Source organism: Hippoglossus hippoglossus, chromosome 17 (genome assembly GCF_009819705.1).
Source record: "Hippoglossus hippoglossus isolate fHipHip1 chromosome 17, fHipHip1.pri, whole genome shotgun sequence".
Lineage (NCBI taxonomy): Eukaryota > Metazoa > Chordata > Actinopteri > Pleuronectiformes > Pleuronectidae > Hippoglossus > Hippoglossus hippoglossus.
This window is the reverse complement of record NC_047167.1, coordinates 13,252,599-13,279,522: the sequence shown is the minus strand read 5'-3', so window position 1 is coordinate 13,279,522 and position 26,924 is coordinate 13,252,599. Positions and strand designations below refer to the sequence as shown.

General features: G+C 40.9%; 2 protein-coding genes and 1 long non-coding RNA gene across 5 annotated transcripts; 2 read left to right on the top strand and 1 right to left on the bottom strand.

Annotated features, from left to right (window-relative positions):
* Nucleotides 1-21,644, top strand: LOC117777967. Its single transcript, XR_004616704.1, has 3 exons — nt 1-11; nt 1,925-1,935; nt 21,069-21,644. It is a non-coding gene; the product is annotated as an uncharacterized LOC117777967 (long non-coding RNA).
* kif2c (kinesin family member 2C) lies at nt 6,550-15,354 on the bottom strand. Of its 3 annotated transcripts, none has more exons than XM_034613057.1 (23): nt 15,265-15,354; nt 15,037-15,190; nt 14,860-14,954; nt 14,645-14,746; nt 13,816-13,864; nt 13,693-13,728; nt 12,611-12,769; nt 12,039-12,161; nt 11,673-11,770; nt 11,454-11,549; nt 10,779-10,833; nt 10,341-10,503; nt 9,998-10,088; nt 9,722-9,785; nt 9,328-9,419; nt 9,084-9,226; nt 8,708-8,921; nt 8,368-8,478; nt 8,159-8,226; nt 7,797-7,875; nt 7,623-7,703; nt 7,425-7,518; nt 6,550-6,972 (listed from the first exon to the last, which is right to left on the bottom strand). In XM_034613057.1, the coding sequence occupies exons 2-23, from the start codon at nt 15,095-15,097 to the stop codon at nt 6,911-6,913; spliced, it is 2,136 nt and encodes a 711-aa protein (XP_034468948.1). In that variant the 5' UTR covers nt 15,098-15,190; nt 15,265-15,354; the 3' UTR covers nt 6,550-6,910. The 3 variants fall into 3 exon arrangements, with proteins under 3 accessions (XP_034468948.1, XP_034468950.1, XP_034468951.1); XM_034613059.1 differs by having other exon boundaries at nt 15,037-15,102; nt 15,265-15,337; XM_034613060.1 differs by lacking the exon at nt 13,693-13,728 and having other exon boundaries at nt 6,551-6,972.
* On the top strand, nt 16,145-21,644 carry LOC117777963 (thioredoxin reductase-like selenoprotein T1a). The gene is made up of 6 exons (XM_034613100.1): nt 16,145-16,345; nt 18,158-18,268; nt 19,367-19,493; nt 20,543-20,630; nt 20,818-20,978; nt 21,130-21,644. Exons 1-5 carry the CDS (start codon nt 16,206-16,208, stop codon nt 20,934-20,936), a joined length of 585 nt encoding a protein of 194 aa, XP_034468991.1. The 5' UTR covers nt 16,145-16,205; the 3' UTR covers nt 20,937-20,978; nt 21,130-21,644.
* Nucleotides 21,645-26,924: the final 5,280 nt, after the last annotated feature.

Genomic DNA, 26,924 nt, shown 5'->3' with positions numbered 1-26,924 from the left:
TTCTCTGGTGAGTCCTGTAAAAGAGGAAAAAAAGAAAGAAAGAAACACTGGTGGGTTTAAAGGATTAATTTCAAAAGCACACTGACACATTTCTGCGCCATTAATGGTTTGTGGTTTTCGCTTGGTGTTCCCTTAAAGAGGCCATACAAGGGCCTGCTGTATCTCAACCTTTATGGTTCGTAGAGAAACTGATTGAATTCAAGAATAGAATTTATGGGCTCAGATCGCTGTGGGTTAGGGGTTAAACTTTGTTTCAGATGTATTTAACTTTGTCACTAAACCCTTGGTTTAAATTAAGTTTAAAACCTTATTGTGCTTTCTTAATTTTTTCTCCTCTGCTCTCTGTAGTATGATACCATAAAATATCAAGTGGAAAACTAAAGAGGGCCAACAAGGAAATTGTGAGTGACAGTGGCCGTGTGGACTAGTTAGTGACCAAATGGAGAAACGGAGGGGCACTCTGGTACTGAACATGTGTGGCTGTGGGTTTAAAGCAATGACGCAAATCACATGCTGGTACTCGTGTGCTGATACCATAGATGGTATATAAAGATGAAGCGTCTCCACTTCCTTCCACTCTCCAGAAATAAAGCCAAATTATCCAGGATACGAAAACTGCCATCTTGCGCATTTGGAGCCAGAAGCTGCGCGGTAGTGATCGGGGGATGGAGCCTCAGCAGCGAGGTCTCGCCGATACATGTGCCCGACTAATTGTGACTCAGTCTCAGCTGTCAATTGGGACATTTCACCCCGTTTTTAAACCATTGAATTACTAAATAAAACCAAACTAACTGGGAAAATTAACACTTGAACATCATTGATGGTAAAATTACAGAAATCATCTATGATAAAAAAAAATATTTGATGTGTACTTTTTAGTTTGGTCCATGTTCATGGAGGAGGCAAGGTTTCTGACCTATACTTCAGCCAGCCACCAGGTGGAGATTGAGACACTTTGGCTTCACTTTGTGGGAGCTGTCATGGCGTCCATCTTTACATGTAGGCTATAGCTAATATTTTACAAGGGCGTGACATTCTAAAATGTCTCCTGCAAGAGTCCAGTTATTTACTGAACATATCAGATTATATCACGTTGAACGAGAGACTAAAGGTTCCTGTTCCTTGCTGTGAAAGTGCTGAACTCTATTACTCAAAGTGCTTAACTCTATTACTCAAGCAAGTTTTGAAAATGCTAAACGTTAAGTCACTGCTGCCCTGAGAGTGATCTCCAACAGTCACTTTAACTCTGTGACCACACATTCAAATGTTGTGACTTTTTCAATGGGGCGTTCACAGATTCTTTGCTGCTTTGACACATACAAGTGTGAAGGACCACACACGGGCCGATGGATATTTACAGACCCCCAAATCAGAAAGTTCAATACACGTAAAAACACAAATAGTCAAACAGGCACATACACAGCTGTGGGCTAAAAATGTGTCACGGAGTTAGGTCAGTCTCTCCTCTGCACTCTCTCAGGATGACCACACTACACTGCGATGTTTAACATGGCAGGGATTTTCTTTAAATAAACGTAGTGTTCTCCAAAATGCAGATGAGGTTTGATGCAGAATGGATCTATTCACTTTCACAAAGGTGTTTAGTTTGTCCAGTTTGGGCTACTGTAAAAAAAAAACATGGCGGCCTCCGTAAAGAGGACCCGCTCCAGATGTAAATATAAAGGGCCCATTCTAGAGTAAAGAAAAGAACAATTCATACAATTTAGATGAAACATACAAGTGAAAGCCTCAGTAGGATTATTTTATATTCAATTTCTGCCAATAGATCCCTTTCACCTCAATCTTACACACTAGACCTTTAAAATATTAAAAGTAAAAGTACTTAGTAAAGTATAATCTATTCCCTAATGCTATAGTCTATTACATCATTATGGCTGAGCTGTGGAGTAAAAACAGGAGATAGAAGTAGTGATAGTAGAATAAATCTACTAAAGTAAAGTACAGATTCATGAAAAATGCACGTAAGTACAGTAACTCAGTACTTTGTTACATCTCACCCCTGGTTCCCAGTGTTTGCTGAAATGATTCTTTTAATTTCATAAATTGTTTATCTTTTGGTATGAAAGAGTATTGATAGATTGCTGTGAGTGGAGTGCTGTGGTACTGCAGATGTATGCGGCCTGTGGAGCGACAGGCCGTTCCCGTAGTGTAACTGCAGCTGTGTGTACTCCTCAGACCACTCTTTACTGCGGAGGCCAAATAAATAAACAGAATTACAGTTGAAGAAAAAGATACAATTTGCCAGCTGGGCGGCCTCAGGTGGCTGCTGCTCCACGATGTGGCACGGCTTCAGAGTTGGACAAATTTCTTGCTGAACTATTCTGCTGCCTGAAATTGATGTGCTTAAAGAGTAAGCTTAGTCTGTGTGGCAGAACCGAAATGGGTCACTGGCATGTTGCAGTGGATCACCACATGCCAAGAATACTAATATGCGTTAATGAGGGAATGTTCCAGGCTCGCTCAGCATTTGCTCAGTTTGGCTCCTCGGCTGGAGACGTTTTTTGAAATCCCTGCTGGATCTGTGCTGGGTCCACGCTTAATTCAGTTATGAAACAATAAATAAATCGAACCGCAGCTTCAGTTGATTGACACTATAGAAGAAAAATCAATTTGAAGAGAAATGTTTGATTCTCATATTGACTCATGTGTCAAGTTATTAGTGCTCATCTCCAACTCCAAACTGGCTGCATGTGGCTGTTTCTGTTTGTAGCCATACTGCTCTCTGCTGGTCATATAGTGTAGTGCAACACAAATATCAAATACTATTTAGCCTTCCTTATATTAGATTCGTACGCATTCAGTTTTATTCTCAAATAGTCTTCCAAATTAACTTAACAAAAACTAGTATTGTCTCTTCATAAATATTCTCACCACAATTGTCCCTGTGCATCTGACTGGTACTTATCCCAGCATCAATGTGAGCAGTGGCTGTTGAGTGAACATGTGAGTTGCTGCTTCAGCCCAAATTACCAATATTGGCTCACAATAATAAAGCAATTCTAAAGATGGAGTATATGGATATTAAACATTGTGCTTGTCAAATCTAGTTTCTTCTTCTCTCCCTTCTCGTCTCCTTTGTTCCTCGCATCACTCCTCTCTCTGGGGCTCAACCTTCCTGGGTGGTTTGTACGTGTGTTCAGCACACGTAGTGTATCCATGTGTGTTTATTTAGTCTGTATAGGGGAACAGAGCCGCGGCCTCTGCCAATTTTCTTTACATTGAGAGAGTATGCATTTGGACAGATGGAAAAGAATATGGGGGCGGGGGGAGGGGGGGGGAGGTGCACGAGCAAACAAGTGAGTAACGGAGCTGTTTGTCCGCTGGGATGCACAGAGTGTGTGTGAGGGAGAGGACCGTCCCGGAGGGTTTCTCTCAAGCTGAACTAATAAACTGGTGATTCCCACGGTGCAATGATTCCAGATCATTGCAAATAATCACTGAGTGAACTTCAAGAAATTTTTGAGTGAACAACATTTTCTTGAAAACAATAAAGCTCTCACGGTTACTTATAAAGAGACAAATAACAGATGTTCAAGGTATTTAAACAACATGTAAGGATCAAGTCATCCACAGCTCTGATTTAAAACAGGATGTTTTATGTAACTTCTATGTGATTTCAAAAAAGAGATGTAAAAAAAAACATGATTAAAAGCTTTTAAGTTAACACTGGAGAAAATATGCAGCTTTCACATGTTGCTTGTAACCATCACGTGTTTTCTGGACATGCAATCAGGCGAAGATAACTCCTGCAACACAGCATATGAGGCTAAAGCTTTTAGGTGATTTAAACAACGTGATGACAGCTGATGTCATCCATCAGCAGACGCAAATGCACAGCGACACGCAGTCAGCACCAAGTAAACACGCGGCCATGAAAACAGTTTTTTTTTTAATGCGGCAGACACAAGCTGAGGAACGTATAATCTCTCCACGTCCACTGCAGGCGGCGAGGCGGCGAGGCTGGGAGGACGGGCGGAGCGGAGCGGGTTGCCTGAAGCGGAGAGCGCTGAAGGGGAGAGAGGCGAGAGCGCAGGAGCTGTGGGTGGACGAGAAGAAAGGAAGCAGGAGGGGAATGCCACCCACCAAGCCAGTTGTGGAGAGGCTCTGGGGGTTGGGCTGCTCACGGGAAACAGTTGTGGCTCCATCCCAGGCCTCACACCGAGCAGCCTTGGGCCACCCAGTCACCGGCAGACAGACCCACCAAATGGCCTGGCTGACGAGGATCTGTTTATTTTTCATCCTTTGGCGGCGGTGGGGGGGGCTGGGGGGGGGGGGCTGGGGGGGGGGGTGGAATTATTCAGCACAAGCTGTTTATTAGACCTTTGATTTGTCATGTGTCAGCGTTCACTTGTGGGGAATGTGTATACATAAGTCCAGCTTGTGTGTAGCGGGGAGGGTTGGAGACAGAGAGGGTGTGGAACCGAGGAGCGGGGCAAGGGAAAAAAGAGAGAGAGAGAGAGAGAGAGAGAGAGAGAGAGAGAGAGAAGGGGGGGGGGGGAAGCGAGAAGCCTCCCACACTGAAGGAGAGGCTGAACTGCATTATGGGTCATTCTCCAGCTGTCCCTGGCTGTTGATGTCATGGGGGGGGGGGGACTAAACTGTTGTGCCTGGCTGGCAGTGGGGTGCAGGGAGGGAAGGGAGCCCGTGGACATACACAGGATTCCTGCGGTCACATGGATGAAGTGCAGTCGGCTTAACGGATCAGAGTTCAGCAGAACTTGCACCAAACCAGAGACCGGACGGGAAACAGCGCCCCTGTCGTCTGAAATTAGAAGTGTCAAGTCACAGGATGTGAATACGGAATAATAACAGGGCTGTGTGATGTGAATTCAATATTTTATCATATGCTATCTTATATGTATATATATATTTTTTAAACATTTTATCATGTGTGATTTTATATTAGTGAAAAAATATATATGTTATGTCATATTTGTGATTTAAAAAAAATCATATGTAGTCTAGTATTAGTGGAATTTTTGATCACATGTAAAATGGTGACATTTAAAATGATATAAAATGCATTATTAAATAAGTCATCTTGTATTAGAGGAAAACTATGAGACGCCACATGAGATAATTCATACTTGGTTATACACACAGCATTATACTCACACACACTGCACACCAGTATACGCTTACACAAACACTACTATACTCTTACATGTACCATCATACTCTCCACAAACCATCTTTGGCAGAGTATACAAGCCAGAAATAGTACTAGACAACAGGCTGAGGTGGACGAAACAATTTATTTGAGCTTTTAACAGGTCCTGATAATGGTCCTTACATTCAGTTTGGAACATCTTTAATTTACTGTTGTATGACTAATAGTAAAAAATGATTGGCATTTTTGTCATTTCTTTTCTTCTGGCTTTCAGAGTCAGGTCATGTCCAGTCAGAGTCAGATGCAGTGGAGACCACAGTGGCAGATTTGAGCCACAGGAGGGCACAATGACGCCTCCACAAACCTGTCAACATCAGTCATCAAGAGAAAATAGGTGAAGTCTTTGAGAACAAACTTTGTTACCGTTTGCTCATCAGAGATTCATGTAATGTTTGAGTCTCTGCATGTTTATGGTAACGTTTCTGGGTGATGAAACACTGAGTGACCATAACTACTGTAATGTCATAGTAAGGATATTCACACTATGTCCTGCTTAAAACTGAGCAGTCATCACTTGTTTTACTTTTAATATTTTGTGTTGCATCCTCAGAAGTTATTCTAACTATATGACATTACATTTTGTATTCTCTCCTTGCACCGTTAACAAATGATTTCCAATCCATTTTGAAAAACTGTTACATTTACCACGATACATAAATCAAAGTTTTATTGCTTCCATTTGTGTATACCAGTTACTCTCGAATTTTCTATTACCCACAACAGAAACATGTACTACTCTCTGATGTACCGACTGCAGACGACTTACCTGTAAATATTAGCTGATAGCCCTATTCCAAAGCTTTACTCTTGATGTAGCTTTAGCCATTATGCTGCTTCCAACAATGCCATGTGGAAGTGTGGCTGGGGTAGGATAACTTGCAGATCCAAAATCAGCTGACATGCCAATGAATGCATGTTATAAATTAAGGTAGCATGATAATGTATCCAAACATAATCAGAGTAATTCTTATGCAAGTAATCTAGAAATCAACTCCAGAGAAGAACAGGTATTCTGCATTAAAAATACTCTGAACAGTAGAATTTACAGAAAAGTACTTAAGCTACACTTTACTACCATCTGCCTGATTCACACAAATGCAGTTACTCTCTATTCTTGAATCTATTAAATTTCTAACTTTGTTGCATATTTTTAGGCCAAAAGTGTAAATAGACTTTCGTTCCTTAAATAACTTTTCCACAGCACCCCCACTGTCCGTTGTTCTTTTTGGTATGCTCAAGTCTGCTGCATTTATAATGTGCTCTGTAAACTGATTTGTGCAATCCATCGTTTCCTTCCAGCGTTACCAAGTGTGCCGACCTCACTACTAGGTGACAGCTGTGTCCTCCAACATCCTCCTGTAGCGCACACAGCAGATCTTCTATTGTGTCATAGGTCTAGTTGCATAAAGTCTGGACTAAATTTCACTTAAATTACTTAATTATACCCATACCACATTTTCTCAGCGGGTTGTGGGTACTAGTATCTGCTGGTGGAATCGGTCCAGGTAATCCAATAAAACATCCACAGCCAAAACTGCAGCATCCAACAATACATGGCAGTAGTTTCCAAAGTAGCGTTTGAAAAGATATATTTAATGAATTAGTGTTTGAACAAATTTGATTTAATACAGTGTTTAATACATTAAAACCGAAAAGACCTGCATCAACACAGAACTGATAAAAACAAACAAACATGGCATGGGGTTTTCCAGCTTCAGCTCAGTGACTAAGCCTCGCCATTCTCTCCTGATCCACAGCCGACTGCAAAGCCAGGACTGTTTCTGTGAATGACAGATAAGACTGGATAAGTAAATGTAAAGCACGAACATCCACCCAGATTTTCATTCTTCATGTTTGTAGTAGTTTTGCCATAGCACTTTCTGATATTTAACCTGGCCAGAATAAAGTTTCTTTTGTGTCCCCCCTGAGCCAGCATGCAGCTCACAGGTTTGTTAATGAACTTCATGAGAAATGTCAAGCAGCTTGTGTCACTTCATCTACACCACCACATAGTAAAAAAATGTGGTTTGTTGTAGTTAACATACTTCAAGGTAAACTTTCAGGTTTTTCACAAATCAAATTTTAAATTAAAAAAATATCACCTGATGTGGATTTTTTAGACACAACTAGGAGTCTGCTCCTAATGCTGACACTGGATGTGTAATATTCACCAGTACAGTATATTTAGTTCAGTTAATACCAGCCAATCAAACCCAAAGTAAAAGAAACAAACCCAATAATGTCTGCGCACAATCCACCAGGTCGGGAAGTCCTGCCTCAATGTTGTACGAGGTTTGCTCCATCGACTTCATGAGTTCATTTGACCTCTGAGAAAAGAATGTGATTGAAATGCAAGGAGTTACACAGACAGTTTCTTTGAAATTAACGCCAACTTGTATCCTGTAAAGATGAGCAGATTTAAGACAACTACCTGGAGCTCCGCATGAACCTTCTCCTCCAGATCTGCCACCTGGGATATGGCATCGTAGACAACAGTTTCCACAACAGATTCCTATGATACACAAAAGACAACAGCAAATGTTTCGCAAGTTGTAAATACAATCAATATGAGTTGTGATGTTGTCCTCATCTTGTGTTTGCTGACCTCATCAGAGGAGCTGTTAATTGGCTCTTGTGCCTTAGCTGCTGGACGGGCTTTGGTATTGCCATTCAGTTCCTTCACTCTGCAGAAGAGGGGAAAACGTTTTGAGCTTCACAGGCATAATATTTTTTTCATAATACAGAGGAAGCCAGATATAGTGATCAACCATTTAAATGGACCAAAACACTTGAGATAGAATTGTTCCTATACAAATGCTGTTTAAATTCAGATATAGTGATCAAGTAGTCCCCTTATACTTTTCATTTGGGGTCTTTTCATACATGTTTAGACCGTTAAAATAAAAATAAAATAAACTATTTGGAACAAACTCAAACATCATTAGATTCATTGCATTAAATATGTACCTGTCAGCGTAGCGTAGTGTGTTCATTGAGTATTCACATGAAGCCATGCCTGGAGACACCATGGCAATCTATGCAACAAAACCAGACACATACATTAATAGCATAGTTGAATTAAAGTTTGTGCATCTGCATCATCTACTGCAATGTAATAAGACCACTATGCACCAGATGCCAAACTGTAAGTTTCAAAGTGTTTGTGTTTTACGTACCATGCAGGTCCTGGACTTCTCTCCGATGAAGGAGTCCCTGAGGACCTTGGTCAAAGTGCTCATCCGGAAAGGAATGTGATCGCTGTTCTTCCCCAGTGAACGGATGCATTCCTACAGGACACATAAGTGGACACAAGGGCATCCTTTTAGGTGCTGTGCATGCATTATTTAATATTTGGACAGTTGGACTTCCATGGATTGAGCATTTTACACTTTACAGTCACAATTTGGCAGAACAGTTAATTCATCTGCAGCTGAGGGGCAAGGGGGGAAAAAAAACAGACTTTTCTCACTTTGTACTTAGTTACTTATGATCTGATGAGTACATGCGACAGTCTACCTTGAGAGCCAGCAGGCTGCGGTTGATCTCTGCAGTCTCAACCAAAGTGTTGCGGTCGTTGCTGCTGACATCTGTACCACGCTCGTTGCCGGCTAAATCAACCAGTGAAAATTTGCCGTGTAGAGTGGAAGCGCGGTTGTTTCGTCGTAGCACAATCTGGAGGATGGCGTGAGAGCGGGATGAGTTGGCGTTGGCTGAGGTCTGGCCTGATGTTCTGGAAAGAAAGCAGAACAAGATGAACAGGGAAAGCAGCAATGTCACTGTTCCATTTTTGTTTGCTGTGGTGAATTAACTACCAGGTCACAGTTTTAAGCATTTATTACATTATTTTATAGAAGCAGAGGTTGCAAATGAAATGTTCTTATCACATTAGTACCTGCAGGCACTGCCTGTCTGTATAATCTTGATGACTTCTTCTGCCGCGTTCACGTAGACCTCCTCAAGGCCCACAACCTGAACCTGCTGTCGGTCATCTTCCATAACTCGGAGCTTTGCCTTCTTGTTCAGCAGGTCATACACCTAAGTCAAAAAAGTATATTATGATTAAATACTAACTTGAATAAGCTGATTTGTTCCATTTAAATGTGCTGAGGGAGGCAGAAGAAGAGGTTTTTGTATACTTTGCCATTGTAAATCTCAAAGAAGCTGACGTAGGCAGAGACATCCAGGTTAGTGTACCGCCTGTGGTTGAGATAGGCGAAAACATCGTGGGCTAAAGGAGAGTCAAGCAAGTTCTCGTTTTAGGGGCACTTTCAGAAAATTTGGAATCTTATGTAGTTTGAAGAATGGATTAACAATGGTACACATAATCTGAATTAGGGAGACGTATACAAATAATGTGGATAAAATGGACAATTGCTCATTATGTAATCCTTTTGTGTGACCCCAATGTAAAAACCCAGATGACCAATCTTTTTTTCTTACCACAAACTGTTCAATGGGCAGAACCATAATCATCAGAGTCCCTAACCAAACAAGTTTACTTCTAGTTCTGTGGAAATCTGAGGATTGTACCTGCCAAGGCGTAGACCCCTTTGGCACTGTCCTGCTGCTTCCCGGTGAAATCACCTCCCATCGTCTAGAGAGAAAAAAAAAAAGGAAATCAGAAAGAATAAATACAAATTTTGTGCATAGTTTAGAGGTTTGCATTTTGAGGAAACGCAGCAAATACTATATCCTCAAATTATTGGCATCCAGTAATTTTTCATTAAAACCACATCAAAATGTTTTTTACTTCCATCTAAGACAAAAACACTGATTCCAGACAACTCAACCCCAAACAAAACTTACATGGGTTTTCCCACTTCCCGTCTGGCCATAGGCAAAACATGTTGCCATGCAACCTTCGAAAATGGACTGCACCAGAGGTTTGGCAGTGAGCCTCAAGACAATAAAAAGAAAATCAAAATGTCAGAAACTGGTCAAGAGGTACATATGCTTACACACAATCATATATGAATGAATTATTCTGTCCCAGGCTTATCGATCCATTTAAGTGGACCAAAAACTCGAGAGGCTTTAAAAATCGTGTTGTCCAGGGGGACATTCTTCATAAGAAACTGGCAAATGACATAAATGACCTCTCAAGTAAACCTGCACTCATATCCAAATTAAGGGCAAATGAGCTAATTACTTGTAGACCAGGTCGTTGGCGGCGGTCTCGTCAAACGAGTAGTCAAAGTGAAAGACTTGGTTTTCCAAGTACTTGGTGAGGTCCACCTTCTGTTTTGGCTCGTGGACCAACACCGTACCTTTCCCAGGTACGGACACCACATCGATCTCCTTCCTATTGATCTCTGAACACACAAAAATGTCAAAGACAACATTAAGAAAAATTGCATGATTAGCATTTTAGGGCAAGATGGCACATTAATGAATCCTTTATCTTGGAATGGTACTGCATAAACAGAGGATCCTCTCAGGCACAATAAGGAGTTGTAGGTCAGCTGCATTTTTAAAGACCTGTGTAAGCAGCTCGTCTGATTAACAGAAAGCATCAGCTCTGTCAAATGAGTGTAGTAGGGACGACTGAATGAGTCACTTTCTGTGTAGTGACACTGATGCAGTTTACCTTGCTTGTTCAGGGGTCGCTTGCGAACGCACACACAAATCCTGTGAGCTTCAATCTGTAAAAACACAAGAGGTGCTTTATGAAGAGGCGTCAAACAAACCACTGGTATACATCTTCATACATGCCACTTAGGCCCAGTTCAGAACTGGTATCAACAACCGTCCTGAGAGATCGATCACAAATGGACCGCGTGGAGTTCATACTTTAGACGTGGCATTAAAATGCATCCTGAATGCGTCTCCTGTGACCAGTTGCGATCAAGGGTGCGTTCAGTCCAAATAATCTCCTTTCCTAACCACTATTCCTTGACCCCGATGGAATACGTCAATGAGGTCAAGGAAAGATGTGAAGGAGAAGCCGTTAGGAGTTAGGAAAGCAGAACCACGGTGTGGAGAAAATCTGACTCCACTAACACTGCGTTTTTTCTTAAATAACTGTATCTATACCAGAAGAACGTATAAAATGTACGCCGCTGTGCGCTGACAGTTATAATAAAGTTTCCTATCCAAAACAGAATAACACGTCCTGAGAAAATATTTTTTCAGTTCATACAGAGGGAACATTTAACCATTAACTCACAGAAATAAACACCACAATAAACTACTGATTGGATCACTCCAGGTTGATGTCAATATCAGGTTTGAACAGGATCTTAGTTCCAGAGTCCAAACTTACCAGGTCAGTGGTTGATATGGGGGTTATTTCCAGGGTCTCTCTGAAGATTTGGATCATCTCAAAGAACTTTTGATTTGGTCGATTAGCCTCACCAAACTGAACAAGAAACAAAAAGGAATGTTAAATATAAGATGGGAATTTACTCATAGTAACTAAAATATCTAATCAAGTTACTTTTACAATTTTACAAAACACCAGAATGAATAAAAAAATTCCCACCTTTCCTTTCTTGGTCTGCATTTCAGGGGGCTTTACAACACAAGACAGTCTTTTGTTGCCTTTGTGCAACTCCTGGGGAGCCACAGACTTTCTCCTGACTGGAGTGCATGAAGATGATAACCACTTTTATTTTAATGACATCACATTTCATTGCCACTATTATAATATTCAACATAATGTAATCACAAAACAACAATGTTCCTCATATTGTGAAAATCAGCAAATGATTTTGTCAACAATAAGCATGGAAGGTTTCAATCGTGACATGAATGTGTAGAGCATTCTCTCTGTGTAGGATATGTCTATAGTTCGGTGTAATTCAGGGGATGCACATGATATCATGTTGGTGTATAATTTGTCTCTGACCTTTGACGACCGGTGGAGGAGGCACTTTTTCCAGTTCATCATTTTCTTTTACGCTCTCACGGGCAAAAGGTGTTGATTGTGCTGATGCAGCCTCCTTCTTCCTACGCTGCTGATTAGAAGTCACTAAATGAGGCAGAAGAATGCACTTGAGATTATAAAGAGGATAAATATTTCAAAATTACTAAACAAATAAAGCAAGCATAAAGAAGTTGCACATGTTGGACAAAACCTGAAAATCTAGTACAATGTGACTGACAACTGAAATGGTAGAGCGCATACCACCACTGAGGCCCAACAGTCCCCTTAAATCCAACCAAGCTGCACCGAATACACAAAGTCATTGATATCAGTCTCTTAAATATGCTAGATTTTTGTAATGAAGATCCATTAATCCCTAGGAAAATGGTGAAAATGTTGAAAAACACAATTGAAACCAATATCTGGATATGCACCAAAATTGAATGGGTTCTTCCCTGACGAATAATATAAGTTTCGTGGATATATTTGTTCTTGAAAAAGATCTAATTTGTGAATTTCTTTTTCAGAGATCATTTCAGAGGATTACTACCAACCAGAATTTGTATGGACAGATGATGTGGGGAGATCGGGTTGGAGCGTCTCCGGGATTCCCTGAGAGGTCTGAGTGGTTGTGATTGGTGGTGCTGCTGCTGCTGCAGCTGCGGCCGGGGCCTGGAACATGCACGTCTGCCTGGCTTGAGACCGAATGGCAACTAAAAGTGAAAGAGAAATAAAAGTCAATCAGCTGCCATACAGATGGTGTCATTGTCTGACAGCAAGTATCATCAAGCTTTGCTAGAACTGGGATCAAACCCCTGCACAACGGAAAGTTCAACTGTACCATCACTGTCGGAGGAGCCAGCTTGGAGTGATAAAAACAGCAACAGAAAAGTGGAAGCCAAATTAGTGTAAATGATTAAGTAATGTCAGCTTATATTTGCACATGAAAATATTACTTACTGAAGTTTAATAATGTTACCATCAGCCAATGTTAGACAATCAAAAAGGAGAGTAATGCATCATCAAAGCCAGCTGTGTCCTAAATGGATAAACACACTCGTACAAATGCTGTACCCCTGTTAACAGTGACGATACAGAGCACTCTTTTGTTTAGTCCTGCCTATCCAGTGTGTGATCTTTCTTCCCAACCAGAAACAAACTCAGAATGACAGAGTGCTATGTGCCCAGAATTTGTCGATATGTATCCCTGTGCCACTAACCAAAAAAATTAAGATTTTCTTGTAACCAGAGGTCGGAGCTAGGGCTGGGCGATAAGGCCAAAACTTGTATCAAGATAAAATGTTCATATTAGTCAAGATTGATAATTATCACGATAAATGTGACAACATTTCAAATCAATGGTAGATCAATTATTGTGTGTCATCGCTCCTCACTGTGTTTGCACAATGTATAAGCATTACATCAATAGAAATTGAACTTTTATTGTAATGCTATTGATGAAAGTTATATAGCAATTATGATTGATATTGTGTTATTGCCCAGCCCTAGTCTGAGCAGAGATCAGCTCTCCCAGAATTGTGGGTTTTTGAACTTACTCCCCAAATCCCTTTATCAAAGGAAAGATTAGAAAATACAACTGATTTGCTTCAGAGAGGAACATGCATGCCTTGCCGACCTGACTCTTCAACCTTGGTGACAGCTGGGGGAGAGGCTTTTGGAAGGAAACAGGCCGTTAAGTGACAGAACAGTGAATGTGGTAAGTCTCTACAGACAAAACTGTTTCGAATAATTTACATACAGGAGGGGGGGGCCGGAATCCTGGACGAGCGCAGTCGACCCTCGTACTTCTGTGGAAGAGACGCAAACAGATGAAGTTTTCATATTACCAGCATTCAAAGCAAAACGAAGCTTTAACCTTTTGCTTCCATTCAGGACTAATATTCTACTCGTGTTTATGAACCAAAACGATGAGTACAATTACTTTTTTCATGCACACCGACTATTTCATAGTTCAAGTATGGATCATTATGTGGTGATCAGTGTTGATACTGTGGCGTCATTTCAAACAAATCAACGTTTAAACTGTGGCGGATCAGAGAAGACAGCTGAGTCTGTGTGAGTGAGTAAGAGTAAGAGAGAGAGGGGCGAGCAGTGGAGTCTGGGTGTGTGTGTGTGTGGGCCGTTACCTCTCCCTCAAGTTCTGGGACTATCATACAGAAGCTACACAATTCTTTTATAGTAATCAACTCGGGCCAAACTCAATTTGATGGAGGCAGACACCTCGTAATTCTAGATGCAGGAAAAACCCTGGGCAGACATTTTTTTCCTGTTATACAGAGAGAGTAAAGTACCATTAGGTACAGGTACCCAATTCCAAGTACCTGCACCGGTTCAAATGTGAACAGTACTCAACCCCTTCCAGGGCACCCTTCATTTTTATTGTTTATTATTTTATTTTTATGATTATTACAATGCAACAACCTATAACATGTAATTGGCATTACTTTGCCACTGACAAAAACAAGGGTGTAGCGCAGGACTAAATAATTGTTTGTAATAATACGGTTGAACCGGTTTACAGTGACAAGCTGCTGGCTTTGCTTGTTAGGTGGAAAAGTGAGGTTCACCTTCTCTGGAGCAAGAGCTGGAGGATCAGCAGCTTTGCTGGTGACAGTGTGGACGTGATCCGAGAGCTCCGGGTTGAGTTCACACAAATCGCTCACTTCGACCTACAGCAGGAGAAATTCGTAGATTAGATGTCAGGTTCATTAAACATTCAACATGTAGGATATTTCAGAGGGGAACTTTTAAGGGGTGATTTTGTTTTTATGGACTCGCTGACCTCCTTCCCTCGGCAGATGTTCCTCTCGTACCACTCGACCATCACCGTGGACTTAGCGGCGTCAACGGATTTCACCGTTGCCAGATGCACTCGACCTAATTTACAAAAACACGGTGAGTCCCCATGAAGTTCATCAGTTAGCATTCAAATGATAGCAAGTTGAAATCATCCGCTCACCGTCACTCCGGCTGATTTGTACAGACAAACCAACAAGAAGCTTGGACAGACTCGTCTCCATCTTGGCTGCTGGAACAGAGAAATGAACGTGAACGTCTTCTTAACTCGCTCCAGCTAGTGTGTCGCTGTTTAAGTCCTTTTCTCGTCAATAACCCTAAAAGCAAACATTTGAAAGCGAGTCCCTCTTTTCTGTGTTTGTTAGTAACGACATTATATTTTTAAACTTACCTTCCGGAATCAACGCAAACGCCGCCCAAGATTCAAACCTGCGTTATTTCCGGGTTTTTAAGAATATGATTGGTCTACGTAATGCGCTCGTGTGCTCCCTTCTTCTTTTATGGTCTTGTACCGGAGATACTATACCGCCCCTACCCGGATTAGTTATGAAATTACATCTGCCATCAACCGTCATTTGAAAACAAATAGACTTTATAAAAAAATAAGGTTTATGGAGAGTTATTATGTAGCATTTTATCTGATTAACTTTTTGATTTCCTTTTGTTTTTAAATGTAAATTTAAGAACCTAAATGGATATATGATATGAAATAAGAATTTGTACGACCAAAGGATTCTGTCTTTTTAAATGTAATAAAATAAATTTCCATCGATCTCTTAAATCATTTATCTGTTTGTGCTTTTCAAGGTGTCAAGGTGCTTCACAGCCATCTAATGTGTCTGCTATATAGCCTTCTCCTCTCTTCAACACTCAACATAGTCCTGAAGAATATAACGGTCAGAGATCAAAGTACAGTCAGAGGAGTGGCTTCAAAGTAAAGGACAAATCACAAGGGAAAGAGAAGGAAGGAGATTGGTGGAGCAGTCAGGAAGAAGAGGCAGATCCAGTGGATGCAGTAATGCACCTCGCTGTTGGTTGCCACCTGCCAACAAACTGAACAGAAGATATAAATGACTTATGACTGAACGTTATTACAAAGTGTTAGAAAAGGGGTTTTAAACTGACCACTAAACTACAGACATTCCCTTTACACCAGGTCAGTTGAACAGCCAAACCGATAGGGGGCGGTAGATGTTGGTACCGATTGTGTCTACAACACAAGATCAGAGGCAGAGGAAGGAGAGGAACCAATCAGAGACATGTACAGATTAACACCCCCCGCCCCCCTCTGTCCGCCCGAGCCGAGGATCCAGGAAACAAACGCCGGAACGGATGGAGATGAAGTGGCCGCGGTTCTTGCTCCTCGCTCTGGGAGCTTTCTCGCTGTGCTGCGCCACGTCTGGTGACAGCAGCGGCGTGAAGAAGATGAAGATGCAGTTCGCCACGGGGCCCCTGCTCAAGTTTCAGATCTGGTGAGGCGAACTGAGCGGAAAGATGGCGAGTCATCATCGCCGGCTAGCGCAACTCTCCGGCTAACAGCACCGCAGGCCGTAAAGATCAGTAGCAGCTTACTAGCAGGGGGTTAGCTCGTGTTAGCATGTTGGCTAGAGGAGAAGGAGCCTTTCCCAGTTAGTTATTAGCGGAATGACTCGGCTACTGTTGAAACACAGGGCAGGAAGGGTATATTACCGAGAAGTTCAGATTTTTAGACTTTCTCGTGAAGATTTTTAGACACAGCCTCTCAGCTCCGCTGTCAATATTACCTACTTCGTCGTATTACCTACTTATGTGATCGTTTAAATCCTGCCTTCTTCTCAGAATAGTCAAACAATAATAATAAACATAATGCTAGTTATTGTTAAACCCCGTTACAGTCGTCTGATGTGTTGTACCGATATTAAGGCTATTTCAAATCCCAGGTCAGTGCTCTGTGTGTCTCGAATTATTTTATATAACTAACATTCTAGTTTGACAGGTTATGCCTGTTAAATAAAACTCCGTTTAATCACAACATAAAATCACTATATTTACCCTAAGGTATCTGTCCATCTGTGCTGTCACTCAGTTCCAGGTTTTCCCTTCATCTCCATGAACAGTTTCACTTCTTCCCTCCGTCTGTAAAACTGTGCGAGCATATCTGTGTGACTCAGCCAGCGCACTTCGCAATTATAAACCAAATATCTATACTCCGACTCAAGCCCACGTAGTAGCTCCTTGAACTGGTGGCTGTTTAGTCCTCTGCTTTTGACGAAATTTATGGTGGAAACGACAGTTGCCATTACACTGTTAATCTCCAGGGAACGTGCACACAGGCTCTCTTGATGTATGATACAGTGGCTTACAACAAAATCGTGTGGATAAAGACCGAGATGACTCATTTCTGTTTTGATAAATGCATTTAATCCCTTTTGCTGCCAAACCGCTGCTGAGGCTCCACCTGTGGCAAATCTATTTAACTTGTCTAAGGGTAACTCAAATGACTTAATGGCCGAAATAACTTGCTCAAACAAATCCTCACCTTTTGTTAGTGCCATCCTCCCTCTTCTCAAACTCGGCAGTAATCTCAAGGACAAAAATGGCTAGTTGAGCGTTATTTTTAATGTCTGTTGTTTCATCACAGGCCAAAGAGAGAAACTGGAAATTTCTTGCCATATCTTTCAATTTTTTCAATCTGCTGCTATATCAGTAATCTGTTCTGCAACTGTTCTTCGTGACAAGATGACACTTGGGAACAATTTTACTTTGTTGGGTTCTAGTAACTCCACAGCGGCAGCAAGCCGCCTAAGAGTGTTCATTATTTCCCAGCAGAAAATAGTCCTTGCATTCATCCAGTTTAGCATGTTTGGAGCTGTAGTGATGCTCGAGATGTGCATTTTTCATTACAGCGTGCGCCTCTCCACAAACTAGGAACACTGGCTTGTCTTTCACTTCCACAAAAAAAATTATTGTTTGTCCATTTATCTTCGAAGCATACAGCTGGAGGGGTCCATCCGGTCACCTGACACAACCTTTTCATGTTATTTTCTATTGTCTCAGGGAAAAAGTAATTGTTGTCTTAGTTTGTTCTTTATTTGTGTTTGGGTATTCATGAATTGCCTCGCTGGCCGGATCAAACTGTCTTGCGGGCTGCATACAGACCAGAGGCCAGACGTTCCCCACCACTTTTCTATAGATTGTAATTCAGATGTCAAGGCTGAGCTCACAATGTAGCCTTCAGATCAGTGTGTTGTTGTCGCCTTTGTCCCAGTGCATGTCTTTCTAACTGTGTGCTCGTCTTCCCACAGCATTTCCTGAGGGTACAAGCGGGTGTTTGAGGAGTACATGCAGGCCTTGTACCAGCGGTACCCAGACATCCGCATCGAAGGGGAGAACTATCTTCCTATTCCCGTCTATAGGTAAGAGAGTGGGAGATTGTCTGCCTTGTTACAAGTTGATTATTCCAGCTTTATTAAAGCATGTTTTAAAGTGGTGGTTGCGTTGTGCAATTCATATGAGTTGTTATTGATCTCGTAGTGTGTTATTTAAGCCATCGCCAACATTTATTTAGATTTGGATCTTTGTATATTGTGTCAATATGGCTGCTTAGTTATCAACTTATTAGATACACCCTGTTCAAATGATTGCAGTTTAGTCCAACAACCCTTGTTACAAAGTTAACTCTCAGACAAAGTACTAAAAACATTACAACTTAATCAATTGAAGGATCTTTCACTTTGAGCTGTGTAAAGTTGTGTTCACTTTTCAGTTATACAGTCGATATTTTATGTGATACATTTTTAGGGCTCCGTTTGAAAATCCATTCTCTGATTTTAAAATCAATCTGCATTTTAATGATCAGATATCGATTCATAAAAAGGAGGAATCGATCTTTCTATATATACCCGCCCACAGTCACAGCGCAACACACACAGTGTAGTTTTAATGTGATGAAGTCAGTGGCTTGTATTTGAATCAGAGGTTTGTGCACAGGTCCCAGGTGCTGTAATTAATGGTTTGGCAATGCCACTGAGACCCTGAGGTCCTCATCAGTTGACATGTTTATTGAACTATTAATATACTCTCCAGAGAATAGTTTCATCAAAGAAAGGAGACTGTATCGCACCCTTGGCATCCAAAACTCTAGCCGGTGAATTTTTGCTGTCTCTGGAAGATTAAGCCTTGTTCACTGACTGGTGGTAGTTCAGCCAGTTACACATGTTAAAGGTATTTACACCGGAGTGAACACAATGCAGGTTCTGTATTGCAGCTTGATAAATATAAAGTGTTAAAGTTAAGTTCTTGTCATTGTTATGACATTATTGATAATGGACCCCATTTTTCAGATACAGGTCAGAAAACCGTGGACCACAAAATCAAAGGATTGCTGTGATACACAGGGCTCTATTTTAACAATCTCAGCACAAGGTCTAAGGCACATTCAACAGGTGTATATAGCAAGTTTGCAGTGTTGGAAATTGTATTAAGAGCCAGTTTCTTTTTCTTTCTTCCCTCAGACACATTTCTTCCTTCCTGTCTATATTCAAACTGCTGGTGATTGGGCTGATTATCATCGGTAGGGATCCATTTGCCCTCCTTGGTATGCAAGCTCCAGGCATCTGGGAGTGGGGCCAGGGGAATAAGGTAAGGTTTCCTGGAAATACAGGTGGAGCTATGAACCTATGGAAGAGCACTGTAATTTGAATATGTATGGAGTCAGTATGATGCTGCTGAACATGCAGGTAATCCCCACAGATATCACACAGGAACATGACTTGATGGTAAAATTTCATGAAACTTTATTTACATCCTGACAGCTATCAATAAACCAAATAATTTGAGGAAAGCAATCCGGTCACCTTTACTGGTTTAGGGCTCATAATATGCTTCCCCCTAATATCCTCAGTCAATAAGAATACATCTGTGCGAGATGGTCAGCCTACGCCACACGTACACAAATCTGTTTTGTTTCTGACGATCCTGCAAACTGCAGAGAAAAAGAAACATACAATAAACACAAGGCAACAAGTCAGATGTAAATCTGGTACCAGGAAACCTTAAATTGGAATATGTCCGTAGAGCCAAAAGAGTATGAGGGCTTTAAGCTCCATTTGCATGTCAGATGAAAAAAAAAAGTAATGACTGTAAAAATTGACACCATCTTCAACTGAATAAAAATGAAGCTAAGATAGATAACCAGAGTCTGCGCAGTAGTGATCGGGAAGCGGAGCTCCGATATCGAGGTCCCACCGATGCATCCGGACCAATTGCATTTCAATCTCATCTGTCAATCATGATCCATTTTTTTTATAGCATCAAACAACTCATTAAAACCAAACTGCTCAGAAAAAAGATACAAAGATTTACATACATTTCAGTGTCTGATGTGGAGTAACCGACTTTAACTACCAGATTTGTAACCACTAGATCGCACAAGTAGGATGGAGTTTATCTCTGACTGTACCTCATTTGTAGTTGTAGCTTATCCATTCAAAGGTTCTTAAAGCAGCTTCATGTTGACCTGTAAATAGTGCAGCATGTTCATTCCAGTGGTCTTTGTCCTCAGTGTTGAAGTGATTTTAAAGGTTTTAAAGATATGGAGGAAACAAGTGGAAAAACAACAGCCAGTAAAAAGCTTGGGAAACAATTTTTTTATGTGGCACTTTCTGATATTTCTCTCATGCTTCTTTCAGATATATGCCTGCATGATGGTGTTCTTCTTCAGCAATATGATCGAAAACCAGTTAATGTCTACAGGAGCTTTTGAAATCACACTGAATGGTGAGTGTGATTCACATCATTGTTTATTGACTGAGCCCAGTGCTTTTCCCCACTGTTATTACACTCAGAACAACATTATGGCTGCAAACAAGTGTTCCAAAAAATTATCATTGTAATATGAATAAAGTTGTGTGACAAAGCAACATAAACAGTGAATTGCAGTGATGTGAGTATTGTCTTTCTGTAGATGTGCCAGTGTGGTCAAAACTGGAGTCGGGTCAGCTGCCCTCCATGCAGCAGCTTGTGCAAATCCTGGACAACGAGATGAAGATGAACGTCCACATGGACACCCACCACCACTCCTAACCCTACTCCTCAAGTCCTGGCTGGAGCTAAAATCCCCTCCATGTGAGTAGTGTTCATGCCACTGCTTTCACCAAAGAAATACTTTGAAACTACGCAGTCAACTTTTTAACTCGTAATGTTTTTCCTCACCAGTGAGACATACTTCATGTCAGTGCTGTGTGTATGAGATCACCTTCTCTCTCTGCCTCTCTAGGTTCGAGGTGGGTTTCTCACTGGGCTGTGAAGTGATGTTTATGAAGGTCTGCGCTGAAAGTAGGAAAACTGCTAGCACAGACTGGATGCTCCCATCACTCTTCATGATGTCCCTCCGAGACATCCCGCCCCTGACGCCAGAGTGGGATCCATGGCAACAGTGCCGGCCATTCTGTCCTTTTTTTGTACCATTCAGACGATCGCAGAATTCATCCAGTTGACACCAGTAGATCCAAGAGGATCAATTTATTAATGATTCTCATAGTCTTTAACTCGTTGCATATATTTGATCTATGTGAATAAAACAGTTGTGTTATTTGTACCACTGAGCCATATGTAGAATTTTAACTATTCTATTCATTAAGTAGCTTAGCCATGTAGAAAATGCAACACTTAAAATCATCACTGTTGTGAAAATAACATTGGGAAATTATGTCTTGGTATGATTTCTGAATAATTTTTATATTTACATAACTTGGAAGAAGCTATGAAGATGAATAAAACCTATTGTAACTATTTAACTGTAAAGTTGTGGTGTGGTGTTTGGGGTTACTGATTGATGTGGTAGAATAAGGTGTTGCAAATGATACCCTGAGGAAATCGTACTTTTAGAAGAGGCTGTACATTGAAGTGGATAATTTGACTCATCAGTCGTCTTATCAAGGTTTTAGTGGTTTAGTAAGATATAACAGCAGACAAATCCGTTCAAGTCAAGTCATGAGTGCACATCTTTCAGCCATCTGCCCAACCTAATGTCATTAGGACGACCTGAGGCTCTGCACTGATTTGATTAGATGAGGCAAAACAGACTAGATATGAGTACAATGGCAGACGAAAACACTGAGGTTACAGTGCTACAGGAAATCCAAAAGGTTGAATCCTTGGTGATCTCCTGTTGCATCTAAAAGCCCATTTTCCTTGTAATTAAATTGAAAATCAAATGACAAAATAAGTTATTTTTGTCGTTCTGTATTAAACGCATATGGAATGCATCAGTTGGAATCGTTCCAATTGTGGAATGATTCTGTATTTAATGGACGGCTGGCAACACTATATGTTGATAGAACTACAAATACTGTAAGCCAACACTAGCTAACTTACAATACACACAGAAACAGACGTAATGAGAAGTATAATGTTAATTTCATGCACAAAATCATGGAGTAAAAAGCGAGAAGCCATCAAGTTATATTTAATGCTTTCAACAAATTTAGGGCAAGCATTAACAGTAGCTTCAGTGGCTAGCTAGCTAAAAAATATACAAATTCAAATATATTACACTTACAGAAAATCCCTCACCACGTTACATAACATACAGTTTGAGAAATAACGTGGTACTTTAAAAAAAAAAAACTATAGTTTCTGCAAATGATCCACTAGGTCGGGAAGTCCTGCCTCAATATTGTATGAGGTTTGCCCTCTGAGAAAAGAAAGTGATTGAATGTAAGGAGTTACACATTTTCTTTTAAATGAACTCTGACTTATATCCTGTGAAGATGAGCAGATTTAAGAAAACTACCTGGAGCTCCACTTCTTCTTCCTATGGTCTAATGGTGAATGGCAACCTACTGTGTTGGAGCGTATTTGTCCAATCCTGTCTCCCTCAGATAATGGAGCATACCCCCTATTCCAATGGTAAATACTATTTCCAAGCTCAGTTATCCACTCCATGCTTTGCAATTTCCCTCTTTAGCTTTTCTCGTTCTCTAACATACTTATAACAGTGAAGCATTACATGCTCCACTGACTCCTCTATTTGGCAGTAATCACATAATCCTGTTGGATGCCTGTTTATTAAGTGCAGTGTATTATTGAGTCAAGTATGTCGTGTCCTCAGCCTAGTCAAGATGTCCTCCTCTGTGGTGCTCCTTTCTGCTGTCCTCACTGTGCTCACTTCCTGCGACATAAATGTTTCTCCCTGTGTGAGCTACATCCCAGCTATGCTGCCATTCTTTAATAATGTTTCCTTTGATTATTGTTTTTGCTTCTGATTTACTAAGTGAAATGTCCATGGCATCTTCATGATTTAGTGCCTGCTTAGCAAATTTAACAATGTTTGAGCTGCTGAACCATAAGTGATAAAACCGTAGTCTAGTACAAATGTAAGGCATGCTGCATAAATATTTTTGATTGACGACCTGCTCGCTCCCCATTCTTCCCCTCCTAAATCCACTCTGCTAGTGAGATTTTCTTTTTCTTTTTCTGTTCGGTTTATTGGCAGATGGCAACCAACAGCAAGGTGCATTACTGCCATCCACTGGATCTGCCTCTTCTTCCTGACTGCTCCACCAATCTCCTAACTTCTCTTTACCTTTTGATTTGTCCTTTACTTTGAAGCCACTACTCTTACTGTACTTTGATGTCTGAGTGTTGAAGAGACACACAGTAGATGGTGGTGAAGCACCTTGATGTAAAAGCACAAACAGATAAATATTAAAATCAAACCACAGACTCACCATGTCCACATCCAGATTCAAACTGATCGCTGAACTGTCGGAATTTCCTCCAGTGGACTTGTCTGACATTATGATGGACTTCAACAACTTGGTTCGTAGTAAACCGAGCTTGACTCAGAGTTTGGCCAAATATGACATATCCTCGGACACGGCAAAGGATTTATGCACACTGATTGTTGACTTCTTCTTCAGTGAAATCAAACAGAGGATCAGACCAATAATTTCCGAGTGGCAAGACAAAGCCATGAGCATATATTCACACTTACTACCTGAGCAGTGTTTCTTTAGTGTAGATGAGCACCGTATCCTTAAGGACACGTACAACATCCTCCCAAAGTTTTTCCGTGGCGTTTTTACAAACAATAAACAGAGGATCAAATGTGGCAGCATATATGAATTGAGCTGGTTTATGGCTGAACATATAGCGATGATGACAACCGAAGACGTGGCCATGCAACTCCCAACACAGTTCAGATGCCTGCAATTTGTTAATTTAGGGTCTAAGCTTCAACATTTTGAAAAAATGACAGCTCTAATTAGCAAATTAGCTAAATGCATGCGCTACGGTGAGTGCCAGTGCGGAGCACTAACAAAGGATGACCCATTCACATGCCGCAGCCTGGATGAAGAAGACGGACAAGCAATATACTTGTCATTACTCAAAGACGGTTTTGAAGTAGATTATTATACATCCAATAGAGCGGTAATGGAAATCCTAATAAAGAGTGCAAATACTGATGCTGAAGAGGATTCAGATTATCCTCCTGTCCCTTGCATCTCACATCACAAAAGCTCAAAGAAGTGCGGACAGTCTGATCCTCACACAGCCATAGCGTCGGATGATCTCAAAACTCAAGTACTGTTTTCCTTGGTTTTTAGAGGGCTTGTAAATGAAGCCATAGAGAAAGCCCATGTAACAATGAGTACGGCAGATTTCAACAGGATTGTCAAAAATCTGACAGAGAAGGCTAAGCAGCAGATCAAGCTCAGCCCTGTAGGCACAATCAAGGCAAATGATTTGAAGATCTACAAGGTTCTGTACAAAGACCTGAATGAGAAAATTGGCTCTAAGTGGGAGCTTCTGACAGCCATGGAGTCTCAGGCAATTGATGACATCATTATTGAGGCCTTGAGGGTTCGCTTGACCAATCCGTCTACACAGAGGAGCGCTTTCGGCAGGTTCTTCTCATCTGTGGGCAGACTCATCAGGAAGCCATTCAGTGCCTACTTGGTCACCGCTCCATCTCCGAACCAATGAGCCCCCTGTGATGTTGTGATGTTGGTGTTGGTTAAAAATAGACACATAATGCTTTACGTAAGATACTACAGATGTTGTGTTTATCCTACACTATAATGATTGTCATGTATTCCTTGTGGAGGGGAAACATTAAAAACTTCGTGACTTCCACATCATTAGGCTTGGGATCATTTTTCCCCGGTGTTTATTGTTGTTTAATATCTATTAGGACAAATAAAAAATGTTACCAATTGCACTTCCAGAAGTTATTATATAATTATGTAGAAATGACAAATGCTTCGGTCATGGCTCCATCTCTGAATCAATGACCTCCTCTTACACTCCTCTTCCCAAGCAAGAAAAAACTGTTGTCATATAATGTTGGGATGTTGGTGTGGGTTATTTTATCCCACAGCCTTTAAAAAATACAATAAAATGAGATAGCTTCTTTTCCAAGAGCCATGGATGGATTTGATAAGAATATTATTATGATTTTTGTGGTTGTGAGACAAGGTGTAATGGTTTTGTATATTTGGGGTATTATTTTAATTATTCAGGGTTCATACACATTTTTACCAATACATTTCCATGACTCCATAATTCACAATGATTCTTAGTGAATGCCGAAATTCTTCATTTTTGTTTTCAGGGGCCTTAGCTGTTAGTTTGATTTTCACACTCCATTTCAGACCTTGCCACGCCAGATTTTATTTGACTGATTTTCCACCATCAATTTCTTTCCTTTGGGATTTTTTTCCTTGTGTCATCACCACATAGCAGCAGAGCAGCAGCAAATTCAATGAAACAGTGTGAATATTCACAATGTCACACCATGGAGATTAATTCAACACCGGAGAGCCTTGCCATCAGAGTAATGCCCGGTGTTTCAATCCACAGTCAATCAGGCAGTCTTCCCAAACAGACGGCAGTCAATATGCCAGCCGCATTCTTCCATATAGGTATGGCTTTATTGTGGACATCCATTCGTTAAGCTTACCTTATGGGGTTCGCTTTAATTGAAACTCTCAAGCCTGTTTGACAGCCAGCGCTTAACTCCACGATTTATCTCTGTGATTTATCTCCATTGATTTCCTACTGTCATCCTCTTCCTGTTTTCGTCCAATTGATCGCTGATCCGTTGCACAGTCTGATGCTTCTGGTTTAGCTTGAGTAATGCGCTAAAAAATCGACTACTACTACTTGGACTGGCTCCTTATTTTAAGAAACTGACTTTGTCATTGGTGCCGAGGCAAAGACTGTATGTCTTGTTATTTGATGAAATCCTGAACCACTATTTACAGGCTAAACAGATAGACATGCATGTCAGATTATGGGACAGGCCCAAGCTGAAGACTGAATACATCGGCTCAGAGTTTATGGGCCATTCATCAGCTCAACATATCGCTGAGAAATTTAGGACTTGCTTTCAGAGATTGGAATCGCGATTCTCATCCAAATCTCAATGGACGGGCCAAACGTGCATTAGAAAGTGTTCGAAATACTCCAGAAGCAAGTGCAGAATGACGTCGGGAAGTCGCTGATCAACATCAGTTCTTGCGGGTTGCACATACTGCACAAGTATGAGGTGTTGAGAAGTTAAGCACGGACTCTATAGTCTGTGCTGGCTGAATACCTGCTGTGCTGATCCTCTCTTCACAGTGAAATGGGGGATATTTAACAGCATTACGAGAGAAATCAACCTCTTCCTCACCATGTATCAAGCAGACCAACCCATGCTGCCCTTCCTCTCTGAGGACATGCACAACCTGATTTAAGGTAAGGAAAAATATATGGATGAATTCATTATCAATTACACAATAATGTTTTATTGGAAACACACATACATTTATGAAGTGTGGCTATTTTTCACTTGTTTTTCATTTTAAAACTCTTTACAAGTGTAATATGTTAATAAAAAACATCATAAAGCTGTCAGGCTTTATAAACAGTCAAAGGCGATTTAACAGCATTGTTGTCCATCACATGTTTAGCTTCAGTTGTCTTTCGTAAATAATTATATAACCATTGGTAACCGTTTTTGTTGTCCTAATAGATACAAAACAACAATAAACACTGGGGGGAAATGATCCCACCCTAACGATG

What these genes read in the sequence shown, in the direction of transcription:
- kif2c (XM_034613057.1), bottom strand. Translation starts at nt 15,097, where the DNA reads ATGGAGACGAGTCTGTCCAAGCTTCTTGTTGGTTTGTCTGTACAAATC. An exon ending in AGGGGTCTACGCCTTGGCAG is followed by an intron (nt 9,420 to 9,721) that starts GTACAATCCTCA and finishes ACTCTCCTTTAG; the next exon opens with CCCACGATGTTTTCGCCTAT. An exon ending in GCAGCCTGCTGGCTCTCAAG is followed by an intron (nt 8,479 to 8,707) that starts GTAGACTGTCGC and finishes TGTGTCCTGTAG; the next exon opens with GAATGCATCCGTTCACTGGG.